The sequence below is a fragment of the Gorilla gorilla genome, chromosome 9 (assembly GCF_029281585.2).
Source record: "Gorilla gorilla gorilla isolate KB3781 chromosome 9, NHGRI_mGorGor1-v2.1_pri, whole genome shotgun sequence".
Taxonomy (NCBI): Eukaryota; Metazoa; Chordata; class Mammalia; order Primates; family Hominidae; genus Gorilla; species Gorilla gorilla.
This window is the reverse complement of record NC_073233.2, coordinates 116,573,327-116,587,496: the sequence shown is the minus strand read 5'-3', so window position 1 is coordinate 116,587,496 and position 14,170 is coordinate 116,573,327. Positions and strand designations below refer to the sequence as shown.

General features: G+C 38.3%; 1 protein-coding gene across 1 annotated transcript in view; it reads right to left on the bottom strand.

Moving 5' to 3' along the window:
• DDX10 (DEAD-box helicase 10) overlaps positions 1-14,170 on the bottom strand; it is a 275,386-nt gene that overhangs the window by 238,208 nt on the left and 23,008 nt on the right. The window contains exons 7-9 of the mRNA XM_031016341.3: positions 12,209-12,335; positions 8,994-9,156; positions 7,430-7,514 (exon numbers count right to left, since the gene is read on the bottom strand). Of these exons, the coding sequence (XP_030872201.1) occupies positions 7,430-7,514; positions 8,994-9,156; positions 12,209-12,335 (375 nt within the window). The remainder of the gene's footprint in view (positions 1-7,429; positions 7,515-8,993; positions 9,157-12,208; positions 12,336-14,170) is intronic.

The following is a 14,170-nucleotide window of genomic DNA, read 5'->3' as shown; positions in this document are numbered from 1 at the left end:
GTAATTACAGAGAAACCAAGCTGGCTAATACATATTGCATGGAAAGCTTCTAGCACTGACTAAGAACAAGGATTTATGGGGTTCACAGAGAAAGGGTAGAAATCATTAAATTCTATCAACTTTGTCCTCTGAAAAGAATTAAAAAAAAAAAGGCTAAATTGTAACAGATTAAGAATAAAAAGAAACCGCAAATCAAAGTGGTACTGCTACTACCTAAAATTATACTTCCAGGAAATAAGAGTTAGACACAATTAACCCCATTTTACCAGAGAAGAAACTGAGGCTTAGAGAAGTTAAAGACTTGTCCAAGGGTACACGGTCATTAGGTGACAAAGTCAAATTCAAACCTAAGATTCCTGACTTTCTAAAGGCAGTGATGGAACAACTACAGGATGTCTATCTCTCATAGTCCAAAGAAAGAAAATGCACATACTAGTTCGTCTTCATGACCACAAATGTCAACAAATTTGAAGACATCTACCTTTCTTCTCCCAGTAACTGGCTCTCATGCATTCTAGAAGCCCTGCATGGGAGCTGCAGGGCTGCGCTATTAGATGTAATCCATTAGATGTAAACAGCTGGATCAGGGCACACTGGCAAGAATGAGTTCTAGAGTCAGAAAGATCTAAGCATAAATCCCAGGCCTGGTACTTACTAAACTGAGAAATCATCGACATAATCTACCTCAAAGTCTCTGAGAAAGAGTTTCCTAATATGAGAACCTCTTTCATGAGTTGTTCTATGGGCTAAATGAGTTTATTCATACAAATATTTATTGAGTTTGGGAAGCAAAAGGCTAAACCACAGTCCATTCATTCTTTGTGTGGTACAGGGGTGGGAGGTAGGGAAGAGGATGCCCTGTGCTCCCTCCACCCCAATAAAAGTGATATGGTCAAATCTCCTAGAAAACATATTAATGACAGATCTCCAGGGAAACAAACATGGTATTTGCTAGGTGAGAGTCCTCACCTATGAGAGGCTTTTAATAGGATGCACCATGGTTGTTCACAATTTATGGATTTGAAAGTATGTTTCTCTGGTGGGCTTTGTAACCGAGTATACAAATAGTCCATCTATGCAAGTCTCCATCTAAGCCACACATTATTTAGAGTCTTCTATGTTAACCTGGGCCAGAGCATGCCCTAATTTGTCAAGAAAATAACCAGGGAGCTATAGTGGAGATCCCACACCTCTTCTTGTTTCACTTCTACCTCAGGATTGCTTTTATCCTTGAAATCAGTGGTAAAATTTGATGTTGGGTGTGGTAGGCAGCTTATAAAACAACTCCCAATAATCTGCACCTCCTGGTATTGACACCCTTGTGTAGTCCCCCTACAAGGAATAGAACTGACATGCAACCCCAGGATGTTACAGGAAAGATGGACTGTGACTTCCAAGTCTAGGTCATGAAAGACATTACTGCTTCATCTTTCTCTCCCTTAGCTGTCATTTGCCCTCTCTGATGAGGTCAGTTACCATGTTATGGCTATCCTGTGAAGAAGACCACATGAAAAGGAACTGAGAGATGCCTCTGACCAACAGCAGAGGAGGAAATGAATCTGGAAACAACCATGTGAATAAATCTGAGAATGAATGCAACCCTAGTTGAACCTTAAAGTACCATCTGACACCTTCATTACAGCCTTGTGATAGACTGAGAGCCAGAGGACCCAGATGAACCACACTGGGTACCTGACCCACAGAAGCTACAAGATAAATGGTTATTGCGATAATAAATGGTTATTGCTTTAAACCACCAAGCCATGGGTCAATTTGTTATACAACAATAAACAATTAACATATTAGGATAATTAACATATTAGGTAAGATCTGATTCATGAGTCTGAATCACTATCTCAAATGTCTACTACATGTCAGGTCCTGTTCTAAGCACTTAGGGTACATCAATATACTAGACAAACATTGCTGCCTTTATGGAACTTACAATCAAGGTGAAAAGCAATGTAAAAATATACTAAGTAAATACTCTAGTATATTTGAAGGTGATAAAGGACTTTGGAGAAAGGAATGTCAAGCAGGGTTAAAAGGAGTGGTTGGGGAGGGTGAGGAAGACAGCCATGTGGATACTTGAGGAAAATGCATCCCAGCAGAAAAGAGACAGCACCAGTATAAAGGCCCTACGGGCAAAAGCACGCCTGGCACATAAAAGAAACAGCAAGACCAGTACGGAGCATAGAGAACAAGGGGAGACTACTAGCAAACTGGGGGGAAATGGATGAATAGTTTAGGCCTAGGGGGTCATTGGCTTTCACTCTGAGTAAAATAGTATGCCATCAGAGGAGTGATATAATCTGACTTATGTTTTAGAAGGAACACTGTGCCTGCTGTATTGACTAGACAGGAGAATAAAGTGGGGGCACCCCTATTCCCAAGGGGTGCCTGGGAAACAGACTCCTAAGAAATACTCCCAAGGGTACCTGGGAAATAGACTCCTAAGAAATATCAGCCCTCCTTATCTACTCCTACAGCCATACTGGCTATACTCTCCCCCAGCTTCTCATTGCTTCAAGATGCAAAATAAATTTGCTGTGACCTTTTATGCAACCTTTAAATCATAGATACCAACAAAAGCAGGTCATGTAAAGAAGCATCAGCCACTATCTACCAGGAGCAGACTGCAGACCTTCACAAATGTAAGCTAAAGGAATTAAAGAAATCATTTTCACTAACAAAGATTGCTCCTATCTTATATCTAAGGTACACATAGTAAGCCTTGGAAAGTTAATGCTCATGAAAACTGTCTTTTTACTTTTATTATTTCAATTCACAAACCAATTAAAGACACTACTAAAAAATTCTCATTAGCTAGTCCATAAAGTACCAGTATTCTCCCACAACCAGCCACGAACTCTTCAGAAGTTATTACAGATTTTAACTAGTGGCCATCTTCCTCTTTTCTAAGATCTAAGCTGCTGCCAGTGAGTGTGCAATGCTAAGGTTTGGCCTCTGCTGTCCCCTAGTGGAATCACATTCTGCTCCTTATGTTACAGAATTTCTGAGCGCCACAAAATGTAGCCAGGCACATAAGGCTAAATTAGAATATTGCTGAAATTATTTTATCTTCTACTATTCTGGGGAAAAAATTAGTTATATATAAATGCCCATCTTCTACCCACAACCCTCCCCTACCCTCCCCAAATAAAAACATTTTTTAAAGTTGAGAATATCTGATGTCTATTTTCCATTCCCAAATATTTTCTACTTTCAACTGGACATTTTTACAAAAACTGGAAGAGCTTGGTTTTGTACCAAAAGAACTATAAGCCCTAAAGAGAATTGCTTTTTTAAAGTGACAGAATGTATCACAGGATACAGCATTATAAAACTATATTCATATACCTGGCCTCACTTATCTCTAAAGGAGATCATTTTGTTAAAAGGGGTGTGATGGTTAAGGAAAATACAGGGAAATTTCTCAACTGCTATGGATCAAAAGGAATTTAGAAAGGTAAAATTAATTAATACAGAATTAGGTACTTCAAGACAAAAGTACCCAAATCACTTTTTTAGCTAAAATATGGAAAGAAAAAAAGATTCCCCAAATCTTAGCTATTTTGCTAATGAATTTGTTTTCCTATATCGATATATTATAGTTCAATTCCAAAAGCAAACACTATCTGGCAACTTGGTCTTAATTACAGCCAAATACACAGGATTTTAATTAGATTCTAATTTTAATTTAGCCTTTATTCAATTCAATTATTCAGTCTCATGGCCCACAAAACTTTCTAATTATCTTTAAGCCCATTATTGGCAAGTTTTAAACTGCCAGAAAAAAAAAAAAAAGCATTATATATGCTAAACCTTTCCACATACTATACATCTAAAATAGTCAAGTAAAAATATTTTTAATTGGTTACAAAAGGTCAAACAGGCTTGTGCTTTAAAAGTTAATGACCACACTAAAAATTACATTAAAACATTTTTTTCAGATTAGTATTCTCTCTCTTCAGACACAATGTGATGTTGTTCTAACTCCTCTTCATCTCCTCAGTCATTAAGACCCAATTTAATGTTCACCATGGCATGTTCAACTACATAAAATTTTCAACAACTTCTCTAGGAACCAAGAACCTTGAAATATTCCCCCCTCTAGAATCTTTTCCTGATTTATATTGACATGTCCAATAATCTTCATATAGGGAGAATTTTACTGCTAAATGTATTCTATTCAGGAATCAGTCTACCCTGTCCCTATCAATACCACTGGCACATCTAAAAAGAATGTAATACATATCAAAATAATCACATTAAAGAATACACTATATTAAAGATATCGAAAAGGGAAAGAAAAATAAAAATAAAAAGCGCCTACACCCCTGGCCCAATGCACTTGTGAGATACCATATCCAACCCTGCCTATCCAGAGGCCCACAGGAGCACAGAATGCAGATATGTGCACAGGTACATGTAAAAATTTACACAACTACACATTTACTGAGGAGAATAACAGTGGAGAAGGTCATTCCACCAACCACCACTGATGACTTTCCAAAATACTCACTATGAATGACAATCAAAACAGGTACTCGCCAGGCACTGTGGCTCACACCTGTAATCCCAACACTGTGGGAGGCTGAGGCGGGCGGATCACTTGAGGTCAGGAGTTCAAGACCAACCTGGCCAACATGGTGAAACCCCATCTCTACTAAAAATACAAAAATTAGGCAGGTGTGGTGGCACGCGCCTATAGTCCCAGCTACTTGGGAGGCTGAGGCAGGAGAATCGCTTGAACCCGGGAGGCGGAGGTTGCAGTGAGCTGAGATTGTGCCACTGCACTCCAGCCTGGGTGACAGAGCGACACTCTGTCTCAAAAAAAACAAAACAGAACAAAACAAAAACCATGTACTCAATACATTAAAGACCAATGAGGCACCATCTACCCCCTCATAAAAAGGGAGAACAGGCAACTATTCTACCCATGTCCCATTTTAGTTAGTTCCAAGAAGAAAGAAAGTTCTAAAAACAAGTTTGTCTAAATGTACAGTATCATATACAAAACCTAATCCTAACTGCATTGCTTGTTTAAAACTACATCATTAATTGCAATTAAAAGACTTATTTTTGAACCCACTAATTCATAAATCCTATTTTTAAATAGTCTTTCATTATTATACTGTTCTCTCCCTTCTTTCATGATGGTCAAAAGAAGCACATTTAATTTGAGTGCATTTTTATTATAAACCATGTTTAAAGATGGCCCACAGGATAAACATGAATCAATCAAAAAAAAAAAAAAAAAACAAAAAAAAACACTTAAACACTCATACATTCAAACATCTTATGAAAATTAAATAGAATTTTAAGAAGATCTATTTCTTGCTAGGCTATAAAAAGACATAAAAAACCTTCACTTCAGCTGAAACAAGAAGTGACCACATAAAAACAAAAACAAAAAAATTTTCTTCAAAGCTACCCAAAAAATATAAATGTATAGAAATCTAAAAGAACTAAACTCCAAGGGGACTTCCTAGGTAAGAAAGGGATAGCGTACACTTTCATACTTGGGGCCACTTGCTGAAGTGGACACAGGGCAGGTGGTAAAGCAAGCCTGCCAAACAGGACAGTCTGTGCTCGGGCCTAAAGATCCTGACATCCCTGGGAAAGTTTTGAGAAGAGTTTGTGGCATGAAACTGGAAGCAACCATTGGTCCAGTTAGACCAATCCTGGAATCCATATGATAAATACCCAATCATCCAGTTTTGATGAGAAAGAAAACAGAGCAAAAATGTAAAACTGAAGAAATAGTCCATCTGTGGCTAACCATAATCATAATCTAAAGATCATAATAAATTCCAATTCTTAAACACTACAAACATCAGCAAGACAAATGTACATTGAAACTTTATTCAGCTATTTTCTTAAGATCCATTTCTGGATGTGGAATTACTAAGACAAAAAGAAGAACTGTAAGGTTGTTAATAAGTATTACCATATGCTATCCTGAAAAATGTTAACCATTTACAATTCCACCAAGAATGTATACCTCCCAGCTTTGCTGCTACAGCTTAACAGCAATGACAGATTGTGTAATCCTTTTTGATTCATTCAGATACCTTTCCATGCCACTTAATTCCAAATGACTGACTTTACTATGTTTTTTTTTGTTTTGTTTTGTTGTTTTTGAGACAGAGCATCACTCTGTCGCCCAGGCTGGAATGCAGTGGTGCGATCTCGGCTCACTGCAACCTCCGCCTCCCGGGTTCACGTGATTCTCCTGCCACAGCCTCCCGAGGAGCTGAGACTACAGGCGCACACCACCACTCCTGGCTGATTTTTTTTGTATTTGTAGTAGAGACAGGGTTTCACCATGTTGCTCAGGCTGGTCTTGAACTCCTGACCTCGTGATCCGCCCACCTCGGCCTCCCAAAGGGCTGGGATTACAGGCATGAGCCACCATGCCCAGCCTACTACATTCTTTTCTAGACAGTTCCTCATACCTCTTGAGCAAACATAGGATACTTTTGGGAGGAAGTGGGGAGTATAGGAAGAAGGAGAGATAGGGAGTGGTCTTCAGCAATGTCTCTATTTCCTGAACTAGGAAGAAAGGAAAAAGAGATATCTACGATTCCAAATCACTTAGCCTCTTATTAGCCTATACTTTAGAAGGTATCTAGCACAAGATCTAGACTAGATAAGCGAGACTGCCTGGGTTCAAATCCTGGCTCTGTGGATCTTTGAACAAATTGTTTAACTGCTCAAAGATTCAGTTTCCTCATCTGAAAATAGGGATTTAATAATACAGTAAGTAGTCCCCCCTCTATCTGTGGTTTCGCTTTCTGTAGTTTCAGTTACCCCCAGTCAACCAAGGCCCAAAAAATATTAAATATATTAAATGGAAAATTCCAGAAATAAACAATTCATAAGTTTTAAATTGCTCACCCTTCTGAGTAGCCTGATAAAATGTCACACCATCCCACTGTGTCCTGCCCACAATGTGAATCATCCCTTTGTCCAGCATATGCACGCTTAAGACCCCACCCGCTTGTCACTTAGCTGTCTCAGTTACTAGACTGAAAAAACATAGCATATATTGGGTTTGGTACTGAGATTTCAGGCATCCACTGGGACCTTGGAACATAACCCCTGAGGATAAGTGAGGACTACTGCAGTCCTAGACCTAACTGACAGGTCATTAGGATTCAATGAGATGACTTTCAATGAGCAGTTTTGCTGAAAAGTAAAGTACAAGAAAGTTTAAACAAACTAAAATAAGATTTTTATGGATTTTTTGCAGCACTAATCAAGTCTTAGCCATAATGATTTACAGTAGCTGTCAACTCACACCACAAAATGCCAAACCAGCACTCACTTACCTGAATTCCTTTCTTCGTTTATCTGCAGTTGGGAAAGCATGCTTTGTTATTTGGATAGTAGCAAAAGAAAAGAAATTAGTCAGTACACCTACCTGGCAGTTCTACCTGCTCTGTGAATATATGTGTTGGCATCCTCAGGACAATCAAACTGAAGAACCCAATTCACGGCCGGGAAATCTACAGAGAAGGGATGTGAAGTTAAGAAACTGGTTGCAAGATCTGCCCTCCTGCACTATTTTTATCTTAAAATATTCATTGCCAGGACTTTTCATCACATCAAACTGATGGATATCATCTATGAACTCTATTAAAAATAAAATTAATTGCATGAACCAAGAGATAGTAAACATTTCTCTTGACAAAATGAACTAAAATTAATGACTGTTTGAATATGAAGATTACTTCGTATCTGACATGGAAGAGACAGATTGCTTTGTGTCGGACAAACAGTGAAATACCCTAATATTTAATAACCTGAAAGCACCACTTCTAATGGGGACATGGACAAAGCTGGAAACCATCATTCTCAGCAAACTAACGGGAACAGAAATCCAAACACTGCATGTTCTCACTCATAAGTGGGAGTTGAAGAGTGGACACAGGGAGAGGAACATCACACACTGGGGCCTGTCTGGAGGTGGGGGACTAGGGTAGGGATAGCATTAGGAGAAATACCTAATGTAGATGACGGGTTGAAGGATGCAGCAAACCACCATGGCACATGTATACCTATGTAACAAACCTGCACAATCTGTACATGTACCCCAGAACTTAAAGCATAATAAAAAATAAAGTAAAATAAAAACTAGTCAGGCATGGCGCATGCCTGTAGTCCCAGCTGCTGGGGAAGCTGAGGTGGGAGTATCACTTGAGCCTGGTAGATCGAGGCTGTAGTGAGCTATGATCATGCTACTGTACTCCAGCCTAAACTAATAAATATGGCATCTGAGATATGCTTTAGAGTACTCCAAGAGGGACAGGGGGAGGATTATGAAAAAGATAATTGTTAAAGCTGGGTATATGAGGGTAGATTAAACATATTCAGCTTTTGTTTATGCTTCAAATTTGCTATAATTAACAATACAATAAAATTAAGTGACTGAAGGATTCAAATTATCACCTATTTATTCTCACCCTTTGTTCCTAAGTCTAGTTTTCCTCTCTAGTTACGTCCATCCCCATCCCATTCCCACAAAGCCAGGAGTTGTATAATCAACAAAGCAGCTTTTTGAAAATAAATTTAACTACGTTAAATGTAGTTATTTATCAGATAAAAATTAGAGGGATGAAAACATGGACTTCACTGATTTTTCTTGTTAAATGAGTTCAGTATCTATAAACAAGTTTCCAATTTTCAAAGAAATGGGAATTGTTTTCATATCTTTAAACTTTTAACCCCCCTTTGATTTTGTAGGTTCCTCAGGATTCTATGGTGTGATTATCATGAAATAGTAAAAAAGATGCAAATACTATGGAAATTTTCACTGATACATCCTTAATGTTAGTCAACTGCTACCAATTTACTACTTACTTTTCTCTTACAAAATAAGAAAAGAAACCCAAGTGTTTGAGTCTATCAGATTTCCCAAAATATACTTTATAAGCAAATTACATTTCACACGATCACAGAAATTTCATGATAGGAAGTTTTCTTACCCAGACCCCTGGCTGCAATATCAGTAGCAAAGAGTACTGCAGCTCTCTTACGGACAAACTCATTATAGACTTCCATTCTTCTCATTTGCTGCTGTCGACCATGGAGTGCAAGGATAGAAACACCAGGACGCAGCCGGCAAAACACTCGGTACAGATACTGGACCTGGGGCATTAACAGAAGAATAAGTTTGCTTATGGCAGATGGCAGCAATAAACCTTAGAAGATGGACAGCAAAAATGTATTAAGCAACACGAATTTTACCAATCAAAAAAATGTTTAAATATAGAGCAGAAAAAGAGAAATGTAGTTTAGAGTTGTGGTCTTCAAAGGTTTTTGCTCACATATTTCCTTTGATTAAAAAAAAAATGCTCTTCTTATATTTTTGTGTTGGTATCTGAAATGTTTCAAAATTTCAATCGCAGCAAAGAATATAATTTCTGGTAAATACTGACGTTTTAAAATAAACACTGTTCTCTTATCAACGTATCCCACAGAGTCTCAACAGCAGAGCAATGTGATACCCAATTCCAACCAACTAAAAAAAAGAAACTCTTATTTAATCACAAGCAATTTAATTTCCTTCCCTCCTTTAATTCACATTTCTATTTCCTAACGTCACAGAATTGCATCTTAAGTTTGAAGCTTGAAAGCCTTTTATTGATGTTATCATAACTCATTTTCTACAAAAGAAAAAACTTATTTTAATTTCCTGTGGTCACAGGCTGACTGAACTTTCCTCTCAGACTCAGCAATTATTAAAATAATTAGTAATACAGAACTGATCAAACCAAGAAATATGTTGGGATTTGATTTAAAAAACTGTTAGACATAAATAAAAACATTGTAAATATATCTCAATGTGTGGGACTATATAGAGCTAATTGTTCTGGTTCTCTTTTTGTACCCATAAATGGATACTATGGATTACTAGACTGAAAAGAGTTCAGCATTATTTTATGTTCTCTAATATGGGGGTTAAAATCTGTTCACATAAATAAAACAAACTCAAAGGAAGTTTAATTCTGAGCTCCTATAAAATAGGCCAAAACTCATAATGGATTATTCCAAATAATTTTTGGTGATCCAGTCGCTCAATTAAAGAGAAAGACCCCATTAAAGTCTCTCTTCAATTTTGCTGACAGTAAAGAATGGGAAACCAAGTGAATTGCTTGTTACCCAATCACTAGCCATTCACTTTCTCAAATGCAATTTGCTACTGCCAGGGAGGTTCTGATTCTGGGACAATGTATCAGGCAAGTATCAGAGATAGCTGGACTTAGGCCTTTCTTTCGTAAAGATGTAAAAACAGCTTCTCCAAGAAAACATCAAATGGCAGATGATGCTGGTGCAGCGGAAGGGTCCACGGGACAAGGAATGGGAAACCACAGAGGCTTCAAAGGAGGCTTCAGCAATAGCACCTGCAACCAAGGCCACTGAGGCAAAGCCAAGGGGTGGGTGCCAGTCACAAAGCTGTGCTGCTTGGTGAAGGACATGAAGACCAAGTCCCTGGAGGAGATCTATCTCTTCTCCTGCCCATCAAGGAGTCTGAGGTCATTGACATTTTCCTGGGGGCATCTCTCAAGAATGAGGTTTCAAAGATTACATGGCGCAAAAGTGGCCCACACTGGCCAACGCACTGGATTCAAGGCATGTTGCCACTGGGGACTACAATGGCCACACTGATACGGGTATCAGGTGCTCCAAGGAGGTAGCCACTGCCATTTGAGGAGCCATTATCCTGGCCAAGCTCTCCATTGTCCTTGTGCCAAGAGGCTACTTGGGGAACAAGATCGGCAAGCTCACCAGCCCTTGCAGGGTGACAGACCCTCTCTGTGCTGGTGAGACTTATCCCCACCTCAGGAGGCACTGGCATCATCTCGGCCCCATGCCCAAGAAGCTGCTGCTGATGGTGGGTATTGACAATTGCTATACCTTGACCAGGGGGCTGCATTGCCACCCTGGGCAACTATGCCAAGGCCACCTTTGATGCCATCTCCTACTCTAAAGAGTAGAAACTTTAAACAGAACTTTAAATAGAACTTTCAGAATCATTTCCTAGCACCTAGACACCAAAACCAACTAACTGTTCTTTAGGAGATGCGAAGTTTATTGTTTTGTTGTTGGCTACTGCTCAGGATACACTTCCAAGTTGCCTTGAGGAATGCTCCCAGAAGACTGGAAGCTTTGAAAATCTAAAATCCGTCCTTGAAAAACTGAAGTCTTTTTTTTTTTTTTTAAAGACAGGGTGTCACCATCCTGCCCAAGCTGGTCTTGAACTTCTAGACTCAAGCAATCCTCCTACCTCAGCCTCTTAAAGTGCTGGGATTACAGGCGTGAGCCACCACACCAAGGCTAAAGTCATTCTTTACATGGTAAAATAAGGTTCAGTAGACAACAGCATCAGATCACCACTTAACTTCCCATAAGCTAGAGAGAAACCCATCTACATATTTATCATGGAAAGTTATTGCAAAAGCTGTAAATCTAGAATTGATCTACTACATTCCCTATTAAGTCATCGGGAATCTGAAATATAGTACAGGAGAAGAGGCACACGCACGCACACATGCACAAAGACCGTAGTCCCTTCTCCTTAAGAGAGGAGACAAAGTTCTCTTAGACATCTTATTCTTTATTCCTAGCACAGGGCTAGTGTTCAAGAAGTGTTTATTAACTAAGATATAAACAAAACACTTCAGAAGGTTAGGGGAGGGAACAACTGATTCTTTAAAAAGGGAGTGTCAGAAAGGGACTTTCAGGTATAACATTTGAACTTAACTTCAAAGTAAGTATTTCCCCAGATTTAGGTGAAGAGATGCAGGGAGGGCATTCCAGACAGATCAGCATAAACAAAGATATACGGCATGGAAATAAATGGTATATTCATTCCCATATTCTTGGAGGATAAAGGAGGTATCAGATTATAAAGACCTCTGCTTAGCTTGGCTAACAATTATTCATTCCACTAATATTTATTGAGGACTACATTTCCAGTATTGTTAGCACTTAACATAATACCTAAGAAAAGACACAGTTTCTGCCCTTGTGGAGTTGAAAGTCTCAACCACGGATTCCTTTGCAACAAGGACACTAAAGATCCCTCACCACAACTAGCACTGTACTTCTCGTACAATATAATAATTTGTCCAATTGATTTGCCATTTCAAAAGGGACATTCAACATACGTTCAGAAAGCAAAATAAACAGCCAATACCTCTTTGCAACTGGAAAAAAATACAATGCTCTTCTTCTTCAGATGGCTTCTCAAAAAGGAATACAGCACACTTATTTTTTGCTTCAGCTCACAGACTATGTAGTTTTGTTCCAAAGTGGCAGGGGTGCTTGTGGAATTAAGGAAAAGAAAAACATTAGAATATGTCATGTAAGTAACTGAAATCCAGAACAAAAAAGGAAACAAGTTTTAATAGTGGCACATCTCTCAAGCAAATTTCCTACACACATACACCAAAAAAAGAATTTTTCTCTATCGTCCCTTAGGAAACAAATTCAACACATTACTTTAAAACACATTCAAAATCCCTTGTAAATCAATGTCAAACAAAGCACGACAAGAACAGTGATTACCTCTAAAAATGCAGGGTCGAGGATTAACTAAGAAGAGGTGTAAGAGAACTTGCTGGGCTGATTAGTATTCCACATCTCATTAGGGCTTTAGATTACTGAGCTACACACATTCATCAAAGTCAACTGTATACTTAAAATATTCATATTTCATGGTACACAAATTTTATGCCAAAAGAAAAAAAAATCTGTACAAATATTAAACTGTCAGTAATATGTGTGCTGAAGTATTTAGAGAGAATACAGATATCTGCAATTTACCCTGAAATCCATCAAAAATAAAATGGGTTAATATAGAAGGGATGGATGAAAGCAAGTAAATGGATGCTACCATTAGGTAGTATCTAGGTGTTTGGTATAAGGTATTTATGGTAGAAGTCTTTCAATGTACCATATGTTTGAAATTTCATTATAAAATGTTGGAGAAAAATATACATCCATTTACTCTTTGAATTAATAAACCTACTTTATTCCAACATTACTCTGGTTTTAAACATACACACATATACACACACACAAATATATGGCATTATTTATGAAGCAAAAAATGATGAAAATCAACCCAAATGTCCATCAGTAGGGACTTGCAGTATGAACAATTACACAGCCACATAAATTAATTATAATGCAACTGTAAAAAAGGAATGAAGATTCTATCCATATATTGCTGTGGAGTGATGTCTAGGACACACTGTTAAGGAAAGAGGCAAGGGGCAGAATAGTACAGATAGTTTGGTACCGTTTATCAGGGGGCTATACATTATATATCCATATACATGCCCACCCATGTGTGTCTGTGTTTACAGTGAAAGAAAAAAGGAGGGGGGACAGACAAACCAAAAACTACAAGTCAATTGGTTTTAGATATGACTAAGTTATGTTCCACAAAGGGAAGAATTGATAAGCTGGACTTCATTAAAATTAAATGTTTCTGATCTGTGAAACACACTATCAAAAGAATTAGAAGGTAAGCCACAGAATGGGAGAAAAATATTTGCAAAAAACATCTGATAAAAGGACTGTTCTCCAAAATATACAAACAACTCTTAAAATTCAACAATAAGAACAGAAACACCCAATTTTAAAAGGGGGAAGGAGGCCAAAAATCTTAACAGACACCTCTCCAAAGAGGATATGTAGATAAAAAAATAACCATATGAAAAGATGCTACACCAGCCTGGGCAACATGGTGAAACCCCATCTCTACAAAAAAATACAAAAGTTAGCTGGGCATGGTGGCATGTGCCTACAGTCCCAGCTACCTGGGAGGCTGAAGCAGGAGCATCAGTTCAGGCCAGGGAGTTCGAGGCTGCAGTAAGCCATGATCATGCTACACTGCACTCTAGCCTGGGTGACAGAGTAAGACCTTGTCTCAAAAAAAAAAAAAAAAAAAAAATTTAAAGATGATCCACATCATATGTCAACAGGCAAAAGTTAATTAAAATAACGATATGTCACTTCACACTTATTAGATGGCCAAAATCCAGAACAGTGACGACACCAAACGCTGGCAAGGATGTGGAGCCACAGGAACTATCCTTCACTGCTGGTGGAAATGCAAAATGATACTGCCATTTTGGAAGACAGTATAGCA